Here is a 20,996-nt window from a genome sequence, read left to right as displayed (position 1 = left end):
TGAGAAATTTTTTGTCCACGAGGAGTACACTGTGGTGTTTTGGATTTTTATAAAAATATGAGTCTAGACATTTCCATACATGCTGATTTCAAAAATTGTACTCAATTCCTGTGAATTCTTCTAGAAAATGAGATATTTCTCTTTGAATATCGTTAAAAACTAAGGTTTTGACAGCAAGTCAGAAATTTTTTGTCCACGAGGAGTACACGACATCTTCTGGTATAAAAAAACGAAATCTAAGATACGTGATCAAGCAAAAAAAAAGCATATGAACTTCATTTTGACAATTCCATTTTAAAAAAGCAGAAAAAAAGAGAGAATCTTCATTCCGCCGGAATGTATTCTCCAACACCATCCGGCTCGAAGTACATACGAGTGAAGGAGCCGGTGTTAGTATTATTATCTTTACGATGCATCATGTAGAGTCCGTGATCCGCAATTAGTTTTGAAGGGAATTCATCGTGACAATTTCCAGTTGTTAAATATCTGGAAATGTAGGGGTTGGGTGGCACAAAAAGTACACTGACAAAAAATTAAAATTTAAAATTTAGAGCCCACCCGTCATGGCCGCCGATCTTATCAAAATTCAATACATTCTCTTTCATTAAGTAGATCAAAACTGAGGCTACATTTTTGTAGTTGACAACTTTTTGATAGCTCCGCCCACCTTTGAGATATGCGCCTTTAAAGAACAAAGTGTAGATAGAGCGCCCATCTTTAAAATATTTATAGAAAACTATCTTTAAAAGCGCTTATCTCAAAAGTGGGCGGAGCTACAAGAAAACTTTCAACGGCAAAAATGTAGCTCTATGTTTGATCTACAGAAATATTTAAAATTCAAAATTCTCCGACAAATTCTGAAGCCGTGACGTCATCTTGAATTCGGTGAAAAATCAGTGAAGCCTTGGGTCCCTTATTCTCTACTGAAATTTCATAAATTTGTATTTTTCTAAGCTTTTTGCGTTTTTATGACTGAAAATGCGTTTTTTTTTCAACGATTCATATTTTCATTTCACTGAAAACGGCTAAAGTCACCCACTTTCAATTAATCTGGTGTGCCGTTGACGCATTTTACATATATGTCTTTAAAGGTGCATATCTCAAAAGTGGGCGGAGCTATCAAAAAGTTGTCAACTACAAAAATGTAGTCCAGGTTTTGATCTATAATTTAAAAAAAAGAAATAACAGAAAAAAAACATTTTTTAACTCGAAAAATTGACACCAAGCGGGATCGAACCCTTGTACCCATTATTATAGTTGTCCACCTTGACCAAGACTTTCTCGGCCGAATTTTTTGTTAAAAATATGGTCTCTCCTTTATTTTCGCGCCGTAGGTGCTTCAGCCGATTCTAGCGCCGCAGGCACACCAGGGCACGTTTGCGCCGGAGGCGCGCCAGGTCACGCAATCCAGCGCCGCAGGCATATTTAAAGGCGCGTATCTCAAAAGTGGGCGGAGCTATCGAAAAGTTGTCAACTACAAAAATGAAGCCCTAGATTTGATCTACATATTGATTTAAAGTTTCTTGCTCTAAACTCACGTCGGCTTATCATACAATCCCGTGATATTGACTCCCTTGATTTGAATGTGTCGATCGTGTACAAACGCCTGTCCCTTCAAACTCTCCAGATCCAGATACCCATTTTCTACCAGATGCATCAAACCATCCTGATAACGATAGTCAATTGGTCCGGACAGCATTTGTTTGGGTGTAGTCACGGAGAACATGATTCGGATGCCGGTGAACTTGGCCGCCGGGGTGCCGTGGCATGTGAACACGTATTCATTCGGTTTTCGGCGTTGCTTCTTGTCTTTTTCCTCGCATAAAATGTTTCCAACGATCTGGAAATGTCATTTTTCTTAAAGATCAAAACTGGGGCTACATTTTTGTAGTTGACAATTTTTTGATAGCTCCGCCCACTTTTGAGTTAGGCGCCTTTAAAGTTGGAAGTTTGCAAAAACTGCCCAAATTTGTCATTTTTAACGGAAACATGTGATTTTTACATCAAAATGACCGGAAAATTTTATTTCTGACGTTAAAAACCATTAAAACTCAATTTTCTATGTCGGAAACCATATTTTTAGCAAAGTCTGAGGTTGGCCGAATAGTTGTTGGCCAAGGTGGACAACTCTGAGAATGGGTACCAGAGTTCGATTTCGCATTGGATCAATTTTTCGAATTTTTGATTTTTTTTGTTTTTGATTTGTTTCATCTTGTAAATTACAAAAAGGGCTACATTTTTCTAGTTGACAATTTTTTGATAGCTCCGCCCACTTTTGAGATATGCACCTTTAAAGTTCACTACCTCAAAATGAGAGGGAGAGAGGGTGCAGAGAAGGTAGAGAATCCAAATTTTCGTAAAATTTTCAAATTTTTAGCAATATTGGAACCCTCAGAGTTTCCCAAAAGTAAAACAAAAAAATTTTGCCACCAGGTGGACTCGAACCCTGGTACCTCTGCTGGCGTCGAAAATCCCACTAGGCCATTTCTACGATTTTTGTCAAAAAGTTGGGAAATTGGTTTTTATGGGTTTTTATGGGTTTTTGAGTAGATTTTCATGATTTTAACGTTATTTAAGAGCATTTTTCACGTCTGAAACCTTTAATAGTCGATTTCCACTCACTTGAATCTCCCCATCGCGTACTGTCCTATTCGTCTCTTCACCGCTCTGAAAGATGCGAGCGTGTGTGATTTGCAGATAATCGCTTCCGTGAGCCGTGTACTTGGCGCAGTCGTCGTTTCGACCACTCATTGTGATTTTCATTGTCATTTCAGCACCATTCAAATATTGGATGCATAGGATGAGGAGAAGAGCACAGAGGATTTGGTTGAGCTGGAAAAAAGAAAATCTGGTGTGGATTATCTCGATTTCTAGAGAATTTCACAAAAATCAATATGATTTTTGAAATCAGCGTGTTTGGAAGTGGCTATACACTTGTTTATAGAAAAATCCAAAAGCTTGAGCCGTGTACTCCTCGTGGACAAAAAATTTCTGACTTGTCCACGAGGAGTACACGACTCAAGCTTCTGGATTTTCCTATAAAGAAGTTAATAGACATTTTCAGACACGCTGATTCCAAAAATCATATTTATTTCCTGTGAAAACGTCTGAAAATTGAGATATTTTTCTTCAAAAATACGTTTAAAAATAATAATAAATCAACTTCTGACTAAATTCGAAGTCAAAGATCTCATTTTCTGGAAATTTTCAAGGGAATTTAATACGATTTTTGAAATCAGCGTGTTTGAAAGTACCCATACCCTAACTTTCAAAAAAATCCAGAATGTTAGAAAGGAGTTCTTCGTGTACTCCTCGTGGACAAGCCGAACAATTTTTGTCCACGAGGAGTACACGACGAACTCTCCTTTTCCCTTCTGGATTGTCCTGTAAACAAGTGTATAGATACTTTTGAACGCGCTAATTTCAAAAATCATACTGAATTCCTGTGGAAATGCCTAGAAATTGATAAATTTTACTTCAAAAAACTCAAAAAAACTTAAAAATCAAAACTGTTGATTTTTGACCGAATTCGAAGAGAAATATCTCGTTTTCTAGAGATTTTAACAGAAAATGAGTATGATTTTTGAAATCAGCGTGTTTGAAAGTGCCTATACCTTAACTTTCAGATAAATCCAAACTGTTAGCAAGGAGTTCTCCGTGTACTCCTCGTGGACAAGCCGAACATTTTTTGTCCACGAGGAGTACACGGCGAACTCTCCGTTATTCCTCTGGATTTTTCTGTAAACAAGTGTCCAGGTACTTTCGAATACGCTGATTTCAAAAATCAAAACCAGTTTTCAAGAAAACTTCTGGAAAGCACAAGTTTGGGGTGTCGAATCGAAGTTGAGTCATGCAAGACAAACAATTGAGCCAAAACTAACCATTTCAAAATTTTTCTTCTGATCCGCCCGTGATTTTCGCTTTTTCTCGATGTCGAATGATCGATAACTGTGGGAATGACGTGGAGATTTCAATGTTTTCTCTTTTTTTGCCCTCCACGCCATTTGTTTTTGAAAAGTGAAAAAATAATAAATTCTGAGCGCAAGGTCACGTGAAATATCACGATTTTCTGATGTTTCAGCTGAAAAATTACTGAAATTTTTGAAATCAGCGTGTTTGAAAGTACCGATATCCTAATTTATAGAGAATTCCAGAAGGTTGTCTGAGAGCTAGCCGTGTACTCCTCGTGGACAAGTCTGAAATTTTTTTTAAACATGAATTTTTGATGATGAATATCTCATTTTCCAGAAATCTCTGGAAGAAATAATTAAATTTTTTGGAATCAGCGCGTCTCAAAATGCCCAGACATAGGTTTTCATAAAATTTCAGAAGAATAACGAAGAGTTCGCCGTGTACTCCTCGTGGACAAAAAATTTCTTACTTGTCCACGAGGAGTACTCGGAGAACTCCCTGCTAACATTCTGGATTAATCTGAAAGTTGGGGTATAGGCACTTTCAAACACGCTGATTTCAAGAATCATAATAAATTTCTGTTAAAAATTCTAGAAAATGAGATATTTCTCTTCGAATTTGGTAAAAAATGACAGTTATGATTTTTGAGTATTTTTGAGTATTTTTGAACTCAAATATCTCAATTTCCAGAAATTTTTACAGAAATCAAGTATGATTTTTGGAATCAACATGTCTGAAAGTGCCTAGACTCATAATTTTTATAAAATTCCAGAACATTAGCAAAGAGTTCGCCGTGTACTCCTCGTGGACAAAAAATTATCTGACTTGTCCACGAGGAGTACACGACGAACTCCCTGCTAACATTTTGGATTATCTGAAAGTTGGGGATTAGGCACTTTTAAACACGCTAATTTCAAAAATCATAATAAATTTCTGTAAAAAGTTCTAGAAAATGAGATATTTCTCATCGAATTCGGTCAAAAACGATAGTTATGATTTTGAGTATTTTAGAGTTTATTTGAACTCAAATATCTCAATTTCTAGACATTTTTACAGATAATGAATGTAATTTTTGGAATCAGCATGTCTGGAAATGTCTATTAACTTGTTTATAGGGAAATCCAGAAGCTTGAGTTGTGTACTCCTCGTGGACAAAAAATTTTCTGACTTGTCCACGAGGAGTACACGACGAACTCTCTGCAAATATTCTGGATTAATCTGAAAGTTAAAGTATAGGCACTTTCAAACACGCTGATCCCAAAAATCATACTCAATCCCTATAAAAATGCCTAAAAAAAAGATATTTAACTTCAAAAATACTCAAAAGTTCTCAAAACTTTTGTTTTTGACCAAATTCGAAGATAAATATCTCATTTTCCAAAAGTTTCTAAGAAAAATGGTTTAGATTTTTGAAATCAGCGTATTTGAAAGTACCGATACTTTAATTTATAGAAAATTCCATAATAGTTCGCCGTGTACTCCTCGTGGACAAGTCAGAATTTTGATTGAAATTTTCGAAAAAAAAATTTGGGCTAAAATGTCGTTCTTTTTTTCAATAAAAATAATATGCCACTCAAATCTTTATTGAAAGTGCCAAGATTCATAATTTTTATAAAATTCCAGAACATTAACGAAGATTTCGCCGTGTACTCCTCGTGGACAAGCAGTCAAAATCATTTTCAGCAGTTTGAGAAGCTTTTTGTTGGAATTTTCCCATTTTTAATATAATTTTTTGATTAATTTGTCTGGTCTATATGAAAAAAGTGTCCCTGTCTTACAGTACCCCCTCCCCCTTTTCTCCGTCTGTTCCCTCTTCCACTAATTGAATAAAAGCAAAAATAAGACAGTGAAAAACAAATTTATGACATATACCATTTTGTTATTCGAATTCTCTATATAATTCTATACTCGAAAATAAATTTTTTTACTATAAAGAAATTTTTCCCCGAGTACTGTCTGCTAGTATTCTCTATCTGTCTGTCTGTGTGTCTGTGTGTCTGTGTGTCCGTCTAGAATCCGGATGTCTGAAAATGCTCAACCTCCAACAATGGTTCAAATATTTCAAGCAATCAGTGATTGCGTGAGAGATGCTGTAAGTTTTTTTTTCTGCAGTTTTTTTTATGGTGCATCGACTCCACGTTTGAACCTGAAAATGTGATTTTAAAGGGTCCAGACGTGAAAAATGCTCTTAAATAACGTAGAAATTATAAAAATCCACTCAAAAATCCATAAAAACCCATAAAAACCAATTTCCCAACTTTTTGACAAAAATCGTAGAAATGGTCTAGTGGAATTTTCGACGTCAGCAGAGGTACCAGGGTTCGAGTCCACCTGGTGGTCTAATTTTTTGTTTCGCTTTTAGAAAGCTTTGAGAGTTCCAATATTGCTAAAATTTGAAAATTTTCCCGAAAATTTGGATTCTCTAGCTTCTCTGCTCTCTCTCGTTTTGAGGTAGTGAACATTAAAGGCGCATATCTCAAAAGTGGGCGGAGCTACCAGAAAATTGTCAACTACGAAATTGTAGCCCGAGAAATTATCTATTTAGTTATTTAATTTTTTTTATTATTCCTAAAAATTCAAACATCACTAAGCCGCTTCAAACTTCAACAATTTTTCATTTTTCATAAATTTTCAAAAAATTCTGAGAAAAAGTTTCAGAAGGAGCCGGGTGGCATCGGGAGTTGTAAAAATGGCTGAATTATTAAATGGTTAAGCAGAACATGTTTTGGACTATCTTTTCATAGTTAACTGTTTTTTGTTAGCCCCGCCCACTTTTGAGATATGCACCTTTAAAGTTTCTCATGTCATTTTTAACGCCAAAATGAGATTTTTACATCAAATGAACCTGAAAATTCCATTTCTGACGTTGAAAACTGTTTAAAACTTAATTTTCCATGCCGGGAACCATATTTTTAGCAAAAATTTGGTCTCTTGGTCAAGGTGCACCACTATGAGAATGGGTACCAGGGTTCGATCCCGCTTGGGGTCTATTTTTGAATTTTTGATTTTTTCTGTTTTTCATTTATTTGCTCTTGTAGATCAAAAATAGAGCTTTATTTTTGTAGTTGACAATTTTTTGATAGCTCCGCCCATTTTTGAGATATGAGGCTTTAAAGTTTCTCATGTCATTTTTAACGCTAAAATGTGACTTTTATATCAAATTACCCGGAAAATTTTATTTTTGGCGTTAAAAACTTAACCCAACTTACACCCAACGTGTCAAAACTATGTCAGAAAACTTATTATTATTTTTATGGTTTCTAAATTCCTCCCCCCCCCCCCCCTTCCTCCCAAAAATTTGATATCCCCATAATTATGTCTCTCATTCTCTTACACAATTTCTAAGAAAGGTGGCTTCCCCCATCTGGTTGGGGTAGTACACCGTCCCTAAAAAATATAATACTAATCCGCCCCCCCCCCTTAAATAGACATCCTCCTCTCCATAATGATACTACGGAGAGGAACATGTCGGTCACCATCTGCCCCCTCCCTTTTCCATTTTCCCGATGACAGCTGGCTGGGGGTTTCCATGGACCGGACCGTCCGTTCATGGTCCCCCCTGACAACATCTGTCCCCCCTTTTCGTCTCAACCATTCTTGACTAAGCCCTATACATCAAAATCCGTCGGAGAAGGAAAAAGAAGAAGACGTCGTTTGTTAGGTCTCCAGGGAATTCAGAAGCCCCATAGTAGTCATAAGTCTTCACACCAAGAAGTTGTTGCTTTTGGTATATGAGATGAAATGTGGGTCCGCAGGGAAAATGCTTTCTTGAAAATAAAGATTTACAAAAGTTACAAGGACAAAAAAGGTTACAATGACAAAAATTTTACAATGACAAAAATTTTTGCTAAAATTGTGATTTTCGACATGGGGAATTAAGTTTTTAATAGTTTTTAACGTCAGAAATGGAATTTTCCGGTTATTTTGATGTAAAAACCGAATTTTGCGTTAAATTCAAGGAATTTCCAATGTTAAAGACGCATATCTCAAAAGTGACCACAGTTAAAGTGACCAACATTTTCCAACCGGTTTTTCTGGGTGATGTGGTGTTTGGATTGTCAAAAATGTTATATCATTAAATAGCAAATTTATTCTGCTTTATTTTTGTAATTGACAACTTTCCACTAGCTCCGCCCACGTTTGAGATACAAGCGCTTAAAGTTGAAAATTGCCTAAAAAACGCCAAAAATGTAATTTTTACATCAAAATAACCAGAAAATTCCATTTCTGACGTTAAAAACTATTCAAAACCTTATTTTCCATGTTGGAAACCACATTTTTAGCAAAAATTTGGTTGGTTGGCCGAGAAATTGTTGGTCAAGGTGTACCACTATGAGAATAGGTACCAGGGTTCGATCCCGCTTGGGGTCAATTTTTGTGAATTTTCAGTTTTTTCTGTTTTTGGTTCGTTTTATCTGGTAGATTAAAATCAGGGCTACATTTTTGTAGTTGACAACTTTTTGATAACTCCGCCCATGTTTGAGATATGCGCCTTTAAAGTCTGCCATGAGGTAGTGAACTTTAAAGGTGCATATCTCAAAAGTGGGCGGAGCTACCAGAAAACTGTCAACTACAAAAATGATCTATTGTTTTTGATCTACACATCATTTTCAGTCAAGCATAAATAAGGGACACTAATGAAGGAGTAACAACTCTCCCCCCTCCTCCTCCTGCCTAAAACAAAAGCCATGTAATTCTAAACCACCTGCTCTCTCTCCCTCTTTCATAGAATTGAGAGAGAGCACTGCCTTTCCCCTTCACTTCCGGTGTATCCTTGACTTGGAGCATGTGTATACTTTTTGGGTAATGTGGTTGGTGTGTTGTGGTCCAAATGCGAACAAAAAAAATCTGGAAAAAAAGTTGGGTGTACACTTTTAATGGCTTTTGTAACGATGGAACCTCGTTTCTGAGAAAGAACACAATTTCAAGTGTGTGTTTTTTGAATAGGAAATGTCTTTGGCTCTATTTTTGTAGTTGACAGTTTTCTAATAGCTCCGCCCACTTTTGAGATATGCGCCTTTAAAGATTGGCGGCGACTATGAATTCATGTGACTTTTAAGACGCATATCTCAAAAGTGGGCGGAGCTATCAAAAAGTGGTCAACTACAAAAATGAAGCCCTTGTTGTGATCTACAAAATAAAATGAACTAAAAACAGAAAAAATAAAAAATTCACAAAAATTGACCCCAAGCGGGATCGAACCCTGGCACCCATTCTCATAGTGGTGCCCCTTCCCCATGACCCTCTCGGCCAAACTTGGTTTTTGCTAAAAATGTGGTTTCCGACTTGGAAAATTAGGTTTTGAATAGTTTTTAACGTCAGAAATAGAATTTTCCGGATATTTTAATGTAAAAATCAAATTTTCGCGCTGAAAATTAGTAATTTAGGCCGTTTTTGCAAATTTCCACTTTATATCTCAAAAGTGGGAGGAGCTATCGAAAAATTGTCAACTACAAAAATGAAGCTCTATTTGTGATCTATAAAATGAAATAAAAATATTTAATTTTCAACGATACCAGTGTTCAGGGCACCCCTTCAAAGCTGTCTGATTTTCAGAAAATTCTTGAAAAGTGAGATTTTTCAAAGTGGTACTATAAAACGTTCTAAACTTATAAATAAGGTATATATAGAAAATTTTAAGCTATGATTCCAAATTTGACCTTATTTTCCAAAAAATTTCAAATGAAATCCCTCAAATTCTTCGCAACGCAAACTTATAGCCTGCATTTTCAAAACGCTGATCTTCCAAAGCGCATATCTCGAAAGTGGGCGGAGCTATCAAAAAAGTGTCAATTAAAAAAATGCAGCTCTGTTTGTGATCTACAAGAATATATAAATTTTGAGATGAATCGAATAACAAGGAACGCCGTGAGGGGTGTCAAAGGCTTCCATGGCTTCAAATCATTATAAGTCTTCCATATTTTTCACATTTCTCCGTTTGATCTACACAGATTTCTCTCAGAAATTAATCTACTCTTCATCTTCATTCACTCATCCAGAAGAGGTGCTCTCTCCTCCTCTTCAAAAGCTCCTCCTTCTCTATTTCTCTATTTCTCTATTTCTCTTTTTCTCTCACTCCATCTATGGTGAATGTTGACGAGAGGGGGAGGGGACGACGTCTTCTTCTTCATGTGCCTGGCAGAAAAGGGGGGGGGACTGCTGCGCATGAGAGCAGTAGCCCCCCAAACGGCTTCTTCTCCATCCCCTTCTCTCCTTTGCACATGGCTTCTCTCTCTCGTTTTGTGGCTGGCCAAGGCATCGGCGGCTCCTTCGGACATTTGAGCTTGTACAATTTTGTTCTCTTTTTTTGTGTCATTGAGTTGTGACAAAAATAATTAGCTTGCCTGGAAGATCCTGGTATAGAAAAAAGAATTTCTGTTTGTCAATGATGTAATTGCTGTCAATTGCTCAATTTTACAACGTAATTTGGCTTAGCATGTCTTAATTACTAATTACGTTATTTTTCATTGATGGGATCTGTGAGAAGCTTGGTTTTCAGTGAAATCAGAATCTGTCTTCTTTCGGAACTCGAAAATCTGAAAATTCAGTTAGCAACCTATGTTATCATTCAAATATTCTTGTTTATCATATCTTAATTAGTGTTGCCACCAATTTTCAGTAATTTGTATCGATTAGTTATAACATTTTTTGTCAAGAATCGTTTGTTCAGTATTTTACCCAATTTTCAGCCTTCTTAACTCCGCAGCGAATCTTCGTGACTCCCAAAAACTCAAAAACTGTTTTTTTCTACAATTTTCATTTTCACACAGTCCTGTTTAACATGTTCCTGCAAAATTTTACAAAACTTGAATTGGTGAATTTTTGATTGCCGATTTTCAGACTAGAAAAAACTGAAATTTGCTTCTTTATTTTCAAAAATCGCTTCAAACTCAATATTATGATCTGAAAAATATACCAAACTGTAGATCTCGACGTGTTCTATGTCACTGATTTAATACCGGCCTGATGGCTGTTTGTTAATGTTCCGCGGGCCGGGAAAAAGTGCCAAAACACGAAAATGGTCAAAAAATCCATTCTAGTCCGGCCCGCTGTACATTAACGGCAGATGGCGATTCTGTCTGTAAAAATAGTTTTTGGTAATTTTTTGCCTTTTTTTGCTTTTTCCAGGCTGGCGGCATACTGTCGAAAAAATAAAGTTTCGACAAGGATTTTCAAAAAAAATTTCGCGCGCTGAAACGCGCAAGCGCATAAAGTTCTGAGCGGAGCTTAAACTGCAAGCGGCGCGGTTCTTAACTTGGAAAAAAACAACTGGAATTAGAACCGCGCCGCTTATTTAAGCTTGCAGTTTAAGCTCCGCCCAGAACGCGCGAATTTTTTTTTGAAAATCCTTGTCGAAACTTTATTTTTTCGACAGTATGAACGACATAGAACTCGTCGAGATCAACATTTTCGTATATTTTTCAGCTCATAATATTGAGTTTTCAGCGAGTTACGCAATTTCAAACAATTCTGAGCCACAAACTTTCGAGAAATCACGTGTCAAGTCCAGTTATGGCATTGTTGTGCTCTTTGATTGAAGTTTAGCCGAGTTTTATGACAAATGCTTGCAATTTTTGGTTTCGCCTGCCTTAATTGTCAATTTGACCAATTTTACGGATGTTTAGCTAAGAACCCAGGTGCAATTCGTTAAATACCAATTTTCTGACATTTTCCACAAAATCTCAAACCTCAAATGATCAAACCCTCCATTAGTATTCTCACAAAATCTTGTCGGGTGCTTTTGATCTACCCCCACCCACCCAAGCAAGACACCTATCATTATATCTAAACACATATTTTTATTTTCCTTGGTACACATCTCATGAACCAGACTACAAATATCTAGAAATTAATTTGTAAATTCTTGTAGAGAATGAGTTAATTTGTATATGGGCTGATTGTCAGCGGTTTTTATCGATTTCCTTACTTTTTTCATAATTTTTTTTCCATTTTTCCAACCAAAATTCATCATTTCCAGCTTGCCACCATTCCACCGACAGTAGCAATTGCACCGCCTCCAACGGCTGCTGGAATGGGGCAGCAGGGGCACGAGATGCGCGCCAGTAGCACCTCATCGACCGACTCAAACGGGTTTCCGGTCAAAGATCCGGATGCGATCAAGTTATTTGTTGGACAGGTTTGTGGAAATGAAAGGAAATGAGATAAAAGGGGGAAAATGACGGTAGCGAAATTTGGGGAGAGTTCAATGGGCTAAGGGGCTGATAACATACTAACTCGCTCAAAACTCAATATTATGATCTGAAAAATTTACGAAAATGTAGATCTTGGCGAGATCTATCTTTCTGATATAATATGGGTTGAATCGCTATTTGTTAATATGCCGGGTAATGGGCTGAAATGGTTTTTTTTTGGCATTTTCGGGAGAAAACAGCCAAAAAAGCTATTTTTGAGGTTATAAGGTGTCTAGACCCCAGGTTAAAGGCGCATAGACCTTGAAAACGCACCAAATATAGATTCAGAATCTTCACGTCTTCATTTTCCCAATAATACAAAAATTACAAAATTATGTAAAATTACTTTTTGTCAGTGTAACTTTTTGTCAGTGTAACTTTTGGTCACTGTAATTTTTGGTCATTGTAATTTCCAGTTAACAGAATCCGAATCCTAACGTTTTCAGCTTTCTAACCGTATAAAGATCGTTTAAAAATGTTGAGACTATCCTATATTTTGGTCAATTTAAAAATGTGGTTTTTTGACTGAATTCTTCAATTTTCAGATATTTATGTTTAGCATGTCTTTTTTAGTATTTTAGCCAATATATTCAAAACATTTGACTACTAAATCCCGTCGTCATGACTACAATTTTTTAGTTCAAAATATCATGTTTTCCATAAATGACAACGGCTTAGATGACTCCTGTCAAAAACCAGTCAACAATGTTATTATCTCCTCTCAAGGTATTATCAGAGTGACGTCACCTCTCATCACTTGTTGATACACTGCGTAGCGTCTCAGCTGATACTCAGTCTAAAGCCTAATTAGATTATTCTCAATCCATAGTCAGATTTTCCCCGACACCAACTGTGTCCCTTCCTCAGATATGTATGTGTGCTCCTCCATAAGAGTGCGTCCCCCTTTGCACCAAATATGGGGGGGGGGGGGGATATCGATTCCCGTTTTGGAGCAAAACTTGACACGAGAGAGAGAGAGATGGGGTGGATGGATAAGAAGTATAAAATGGGAGAATGAAGATGTAGACGTCACGCAATCTGGAGTAATGGGTGTCAGAAGAATAGGGGATAAGGGGGAAGTTTGGAATTGTGAGGGTTGGAGAGCGAGTTAATTCAAAAAGTAGAAAAAGTTACACTGACAAAGTTCCAACCGGGTTTTCCGGGTAATGCCGTCCGGAATCTTCAAATTTTTATACTATTACATAGCAAATTTCTTCGGCTCTTTTTTTCCTGTTGACAGTTCTCTCCTAGCCCCGCCCACTTTTGAGATATGCGTCTTTAAAGATGGTAACCTAGAGAGTGAGAGACGCAGAGAAGCGAGAGCGTCTAACTTCTGCGCCATGCACGCCAGAAATTCAAAAAATTGTCTCAAAATCCATAATTGTTCATAAAATTGTCAAAGGCACGCCTGCAGGATGTTACTTAACAGAATTCTGAAAACGCGTCTTAGGTGCGCCAGACAGTTGAATTCTGATCAAAAACCTGTTATATTTCACAAAATTTGAGCGAATGCTTGGATTTTTCAATTAACAATTATGAAGTTTTAATAAAAAGGTGCCCCCGACACTCTACAATCGAGATTTTTGTCATTTTTGAGTTGTAATCGGCAAATCTCAAAAGTGGGCGGAGCTATCAAAAAATGGTTAACTATGAAAATGAAGCCCTTCTTTCGATTTACAAGCTAAAACAAATCAAAAACTAAAAAAAAACAAAAATTCGCAAAAATTGACCCCAAGCGGGATCGAACCCTGGTACCCATTCTCATAGTGGTGCAGCTTGACACCAAGAGCTTATTGGCCAATTTTTTTATAAGAATAGGTTTTTTGGCATACAAAATTGAGTTTTGAATAGTTTTTAACGTCAGAAATGGAGTTTTCTGGTTATTTTGATGTAAAAATCTCATTTTGGTCTTAAAAATGACATGAGAAACTTTAAAGGTGCATATCTCAAAAGTGGGCGGAGCTACCAGAAAACTGCCAACTACAAAAGTGAAGTAAACGACATTTGCTATTCAATGGTATAATATTTTTTAAATTCTGAACACCATATCACCCGGAAAAAAACCGGTTGGAAATTTTGGTCACTGTAACTTTTTTTGTCAGTGTAACTTTAAAAAATCATTTTTTTACAAGGGAGACTGAGCTCACTGATCTAAAAATTGATATAATGATTAAACAAATAACTATTTTTGGCTATAATTCTAGATCCCACGAAACCTGGAGGAGAAAGATCTCCGGCACCTATTCGAACAATTTGGAAAAATCTACGAATTCACAATACTCAAAGACAAGTATACTGGTAAGAGGGGTGTAACCCGCCCAGCGGAATCACGGTTCACTAAACTTAAATGCATTCAGGTATGCACAAAGGGTGCGCATTTCTCACCTTCTGCCATCGAGACAGCGCCCAACGGTGTCAGACGACGTTACACGATCAGAAGACGTTGCCTGGGGTGAGTCGAGAGAAAAATTTTCTAAGAAAATAAAATAAAATAAAGAAAGAAAATCGTTAGTTCCGTTGTGTCGAGAAGAAACGAAACGAATTTCGGAAATTTCTGATTGAATTTTCGTGTGTATGTGTCCCAGTGTGTCCCCCTGACAGGAGGGACCGTCTGAAATTGGATTAGGTACGTAACGGGCGCATCTGGATGCGTTAGCGTGTTACTTTTCCCGCCGCCATTTCTTTTTTCTTTCTCTCACTTTGTCCTCCTACTAGTTATTTTGCTGACTGGATATATTATGTGAGTTTACTTACTTTTAGCAAATTTTAGTTTTGATGTACAGTGCTGGCCATAAAGATTGAGACACTTGCAGTTGTTAGTTGAAAATAGCCAGCTTTGTGACTGTGACACGGCCTCCCTGATAGTTTCACAATATCGGTTGTTTAAGAAGTGTATAGATCAAAAGTAGAGCTCCATTTTTGTAGTTGACAACTTTTTTGTACGGACACTCCCTAGAGAGTTATGGTCATTTTAACTAGACAGCTCAAAAATCGTATTTTTTCGCACTGAAAAGAGTCGATTTGAGGGAGAAATTACTTTGACGATATGTATCTTGCTAGGGAGTGTCCGTACAAAAAAGTTGTCAAAAAAAAAGTTTTTTCCTAAGAAGTTATCAATCGTCAAAAAAAATTTTCACAATTTTTGCCATTTTTTAGATTTCGAGCAGTTTGCATTGACTGCCTGTAACTTCTTAGGATGTGACCCTACAAAAAAGTTGTCAACTACAAAATTGAAGCTCTATCTGTGATCTATACACTCCATAAACAATCAATATTGTGAAACTATCAAGGAGGCCGTGCCAGACTCTCAAAGTTGACCATTTTCTACTAAAAACTGCAAGTTTCGCATTCTTTATGGCCAGTACTGTATACATCCAATTATTTCTATAGTAGAATCAATTGACTAACTAAAATGTGCTAAATGAGGAAAAAATTTCGTGGAAACTACTATGTATGTCACACTTTTAGTATATATGTACTTCATGTTCTGCACGTTCTATTTAGTGCGTTTCTCGATTTCAAAAAATTCGGTCACTTCATGTTTTTTTTGGAAATCTCACAGTAATTATGCAGAAATTTGTAAATAAAAAGATTTATCATGTGTCAATTAGGAGTCTAGCTAACTTTCATATATTTCGAGTTTCGAGAAATCTAAGCGCTTAGGTGTTTTGCAATTGCAATTTTAAATTTCTGGTTTTATACGTATATTCCAATTTTCCAATAGAATGCTATTTTTGACCATTTTGACACATTTTCCCTGCTCGTGGCATATTCAAAAATAACCATCCGCCCCGTTTTGTATCAGAAACATAGAACTCGCTGAGATCTACAATTTGGTATATTTTTCAGATCTTAATATTGTGTTTTAAGAGAGTTACGCCCCCCGGATGGGTTACACTGACACAGTTACAGTGACCACTTTAGAACCTTGGGCTAAACATTCGGGATTTTTTTAGTTTTATCATAGGAATATCCATATTTTCTATAACACTTTGAAACATATTCTCAGTTCCCTCAAAATCGATAAATTTTGGAGATATTTATATGAAAATGCTCCGGTGTGGCCTCCTTTTGGCACAGTTTGCAAGTTTGATAGGCTCTGAACAAATTTCAATCACAGATTCAGAATCCTCATGTCTTAACCTTCCCAACTGTACCAAATCACAGAATTATGTATAAAAACTTTTTTTGTCAGTGTAACAATTTGGTCATTGTAACCAATTCTTGGTCACTGTAACTTTGTCACTGTAACTTTTTAATGATGCAACTAATGTAATAGTTCTCAATTCCCAAAATAATAACAATAATTTCCAGATGAACCGAGCGATGCAAGTGAAGCCAGCAGACACGGACAGTCGACCGGCGAGTCCAAAGGACAAGGCTGACGATAAGAAGCTCTTCATCGGGATGCTCTCAAAACAACAGTCGGAAGATGACGTCAGGACTTTGTTCGCCGCGTTCGGAGAGCTCGATGAGGTATGTAAGTGCGCTCCATCGGAATAACTTTATTTCCGCTTCCTTGAGGGTCTCTAGGCTCCCTAGAGCCAAGGGACCGCCCGCAAATATGATGAATGGGCGGCACATAGAGGAAGTTCGGTTCCGGGAGAAGAGAAAATTGAGGGGTCCTATCCGACAAGGGAATGGGGACTAAGACGAGGGGGCCTACATTTAAAAATCTGAAAAAGATTTTGGGGTTTTTGACACTGACACTGACACAGTTACAATGACCAAAATACACTGACAAAAATACACTGACCATTTTAGAACTTTGAGAGCTTTTGGGCTGAAAATTCGGGATTTTTCAGAGTTTTTCGATTTTTAACAAAAATCTGACTTTCAAAATTTCTGAAAATTGGCTTAGATACTAAAAAAGACATGCTAACCATAAATCACTAAGAGTTGTAGAATTTGGTTAAAAAACCAATTTTTACAGTGACCAAAATATAGGATAGTCTTAACATTTTAAAACGATCTTGATACGGGTAGAATGATGAAAACGTTAGGATTCAGATTCAGTTTTCAAATTTCTGGAATATCATGGAAACTGAAAATTACTGTGACCAAAAGTTACAGTGACCAAACTACACTGACAAAAATACACTGACCACTTTAAATCTTTGAGAGCTGAAAATTCGGGATTTTTCATGGTTTTTGAGCACATTTTGATTTTAAAAATCTTTTCAGGTTACCGTACTCCGAGGCGCGGACGGAGCCTCCAAAGGATGTGCATTTGTGAAATACAAAAGTGGATTCGACGCCCATATGGCGATCTCAGCACTCCACGGCTCTCAAACGATGCCTGGCGCCTCGTCAAGCCTCGTCGTGAAATACGCGGACACCGAGAAGGAGCGACAGAATCGGCGGATGCAACAGATGGCCGCTCAAATGGGAATGTTGAATCCGTTGTTGGTGAATCAAGTGGGACTACAGTATAACGCCTATGCACAACAAGTTCTACAGCAACAGACAATTGCGGCGCATGCATCCGCGGCGAGTGTGGCGTACTTGCCACTTTTACAACAGCAACAGGCAGCAGCAGCTACGGTAGGTATTTGGGCAACACGATAATTAAAAAAATATTCTAAATATTGGCTGAAATCGGCTAAAAACGGCTAAAAACGGATAAAAATCGGTTAAAATCGGCTAATTCAAAAAAGTATAAAAGTTACACTGACAAAGTTCCAACCGGTTTTTTCGAATAATGTGGCGTCCGGAATTTTAAAATTTTTATACCATTACATAGCAAATGTCTTTGGCTTCATTTTTGCTGTTAGCAGTTTTCTCCTAGCTCCGCCCACTTTTGAGATATTCACTTTTAAAGATACACGCCTCGTATCGCTGGTGTGGTACGCTCTTACTTTAAAGGCGCATATCTCAAAAGTGGGCGGAGCTATCAAAAAATTGTCAACTACAAAAATTGAGGTCTAGGCTTGATATACAAGAATATATAAATTTCAAAATTATGAAATATCATTGAAGGCCGTGACGGGATCTCAAATGTGACTAATTTTCTGGAAAAGTGAAAAACTTTAAAAAATCGGAATTAAGTAGCCCTAGAGCCCCAAAAACTCACTAAATTTGGAGTTTTTTTTACTACACCGTTGAAATTAATCAAATCGTTTTGAATTGAAAAAAAAGGTTTAGTTCTTTGCTAAAAGAGTCTTTTTGATCAGAAATTGCTGAAAATCAGCATATTAGTATTTTAAGGGATGCTGAATCCAGAAATGATAGGAATTATAGTCTCTGCCTCAAAAAATCGCAAAAAATGGGAAATTTAAAAAATTCTGAGAATGGGGACACTTAGAACAAAAAATTTCAAAAAACTTCAAGTTTTGTCTATCGTAAACCTGAAAACCACTGTAAACTGAATTTGGTGGCTTTCAAAACGGGAAGTTTCGAAACCAGACGTTTGGGAACCAAGATATTTGACAACTTTGAAATTTCGAAATCATGATATTTTTAAAATAATTTCGGTCAGTGTAACTTTTGTCATTATAACTTTTGTCATTGTAACTTTTGTCAGTGTAACTTTTGACTACCGTAACGGAACCTCAAACCCCACCAAAACGCCCAAAACCATCCCCCTTATCCCATGTCCACAGTTTCAGGACCCTCTCCAAATGCTGCAACTCCAAGCAGCCGCCGCCGCAGCCGCCGCCTCCACACCCTCCATGCCCCAACAACCGCAACAACTCGCCGCCCAACTCCAAGGTCTTCAATCCGCACAGAGCCAGCATTACGCCCTGGCGGCTCAGGCGTTGGCTCAGCAACAACAAGCAGTCGCTGCTCACCAACAAGTACATCCGGTTAGTCAGTCGACTAGCTCAACGGCTACTGACACGACTACATATGGATTAGCGGCGGCCGCCGCCGCCGCCAACTACACCAGCCTACTGTCAGGAATGGAAAGTCAACACAGTGAGTTTGCACTTTTCGCAGGATGTGGTAATTTTGGTACAGTATCCGGTACGGTATCATAATTCGAAAAAGTTTCAGACGCCGCCGCCGCGTTACAACTCGCTCAAATGCAACAACAAGCTGCTGCGGCGTTGCCAATGGTCACGCCTAGAGAAGGTAATTAATTTTTAATTATACAGATTATATAATTAGTTAGGCTAAGTGGTTTCTTGAGAGATTGAATATTGATCGATTGTTGTGCGGTCTTATATTGACATCACTATTTTATTTTTTCTTGATTTTTCCCTCCTTTTTCCTTTTTTTTGGTCGGTGAGACGCTTGTGATGGTAGTAGTGGAACATATTGTGAAGTGGTGGAGGTGCGAGGGATTTTAAAGATTTTAGAGGTACAGTAACCATTGATAAGTCGGATTTTGAGATATCGACTAACTTTGCTAAAAGTGGAATTTCTTAGGAAAATTTAAGATTTTTGAAAATTTTTACACTAACAAAAATATAGGATAGCCTCAACATTTTTTAACGATTTTTATACGGTTAGAAAGCTGAAAACGTCGGGATTCAGATTCCGTTAAAATTTTTTTAAATTTAATGGAAAATGAAAATTACAGTGACAAAAAGTTACACTGACCAAATTTTTTACACTGACAAAAATACAGGATAATCTTAACATTTCTAAACGATATTTGTACGGATAGAAAGCTGAAAACATGGGGATTCTGAATCTGCTTTCAAATTTTTTGAAATTTCACAAAAACTGAAAATTACAGTGACCAAAAGTTACAATGGCAAAAAGTTTCAATGACAAAAAGTTACACTGACAAAAAATGTATTTTTACATAATTTTGCATAGTAGGGAAAATGAAGACGTGAAGATTCTGAATCTGTATCTGAGGTCTATGCGCCTTTAACCTGGGTTACTGTAGTTTTCTGGGTTACTGTAGTTTTCGTTTTGGTCAGAGTTACACTGACAAAAAGTTACAATGACCAAATTATTTTTTTGGAAAAAAAAACTTTTGACAGATTTTTTGTAGGTTTTAAACGTTTCTGAGGAATTTACTAAGCCTTCTTATACCTCCACCTCCCCCCACTCCCACAAAAAGTCCAAAAAAGAAAAAAAAATTGAAAAACTTTGTAAAAATGTCATTATAATCAATATCGTGATTGTCTCCGTTTCTTTCTTTTAGTGCTTGGTCCCGATGGCTGCAACCTTTTCATCTATCACCTGCCGCAAGAGTTTGGCGACGCGGAACTCATTCAAATGTTCGCGCCGTTCGGCCACGTCGTGTCCGCCAAAGTGTTTGTCGACCGTGCCACTAATCAGAGCAAGTGCTTCGGTTCGTGTTTCGAATTTTTCTTTTTTTTTAATTATCCATATAATTATCTATATAATTATATATATATATATATATATTTGTCAATGTGAGAGTGACTTTTTCCGACTATAGAGCTTATTTTCAGCACGATTATATCAATATTTATATATTTATCCTGTTTTTTTTTTCATTGGTGGTGTTGACTATTGGTGATATCGTCGGGTGGTCCCTCACATTGATTATTTCTTCTTGATATATTTAGTTTTGTTAAAAATTGATATATTGTCATTGTTAGTTATCAGCACGACACGTGTCTTACAACCGCGCTCTACCGAAACCGAAGAAAATTGTGAGGAGAAAAAGAGACAAGGTTATCTCGGTGGAGCGCAGTTGTAAGAACTGTGCTGGGCTGATAGTTTACAATGACAAAAAAGTTACAATGACAAAAGTTACAATGACAAAAGTTACATTTGGCTCTGGGAGGTTTCGAAACCAGATTTTTCGGAACCGAGTCATTTTGTAACCATGGTTTCGAAAAGTCTTAGTTTCGAAACGTCTGGTTTTGAAACTTCCCGTTTTGAAAGGCACCAAATTTAATTTACCGTAATTTTCATTTTTTTTACGGGAGTCAAAACTTGAATCTTTTTGAAATCTTTAGTTTT

At 37.0% G+C, this 20,996-nt stretch overlaps 1 protein-coding gene across 1 annotated transcript; it reads right to left on the bottom strand.

Moving 5' to 3' along the window:
• Positions 1-323: 323 nt before the first annotated feature.
• Positions 324-4,481, bottom strand: GCK72_003234 (uncharacterized protein; the record flags this gene model as incomplete). Its single annotated transcript, XM_053723906.1, has 6 exons — positions 324-486; positions 1,539-1,840; positions 2,623-2,832; positions 3,615-3,738; positions 4,127-4,196; positions 4,382-4,481. The coding sequence occupies 6 exons, from the start codon at positions 4,479-4,481 to the stop codon at positions 324-326; spliced, it is 969 nt and encodes a 322-aa protein (XP_053592551.1).
• Between the last annotated feature and the right edge of the window lie 16,515 nt (positions 4,482-20,996).

The sequence above is a fragment of the Caenorhabditis remanei genome, chromosome I (genome assembly GCF_010183535.1).
Source record: "Caenorhabditis remanei strain PX506 chromosome I, whole genome shotgun sequence".
Lineage (NCBI taxonomy): Eukaryota > Metazoa > Nematoda > Chromadorea > Rhabditida > Rhabditidae > Caenorhabditis > Caenorhabditis remanei.
This window is presented reverse-complemented; position numbering and strand designations above follow the sequence as displayed.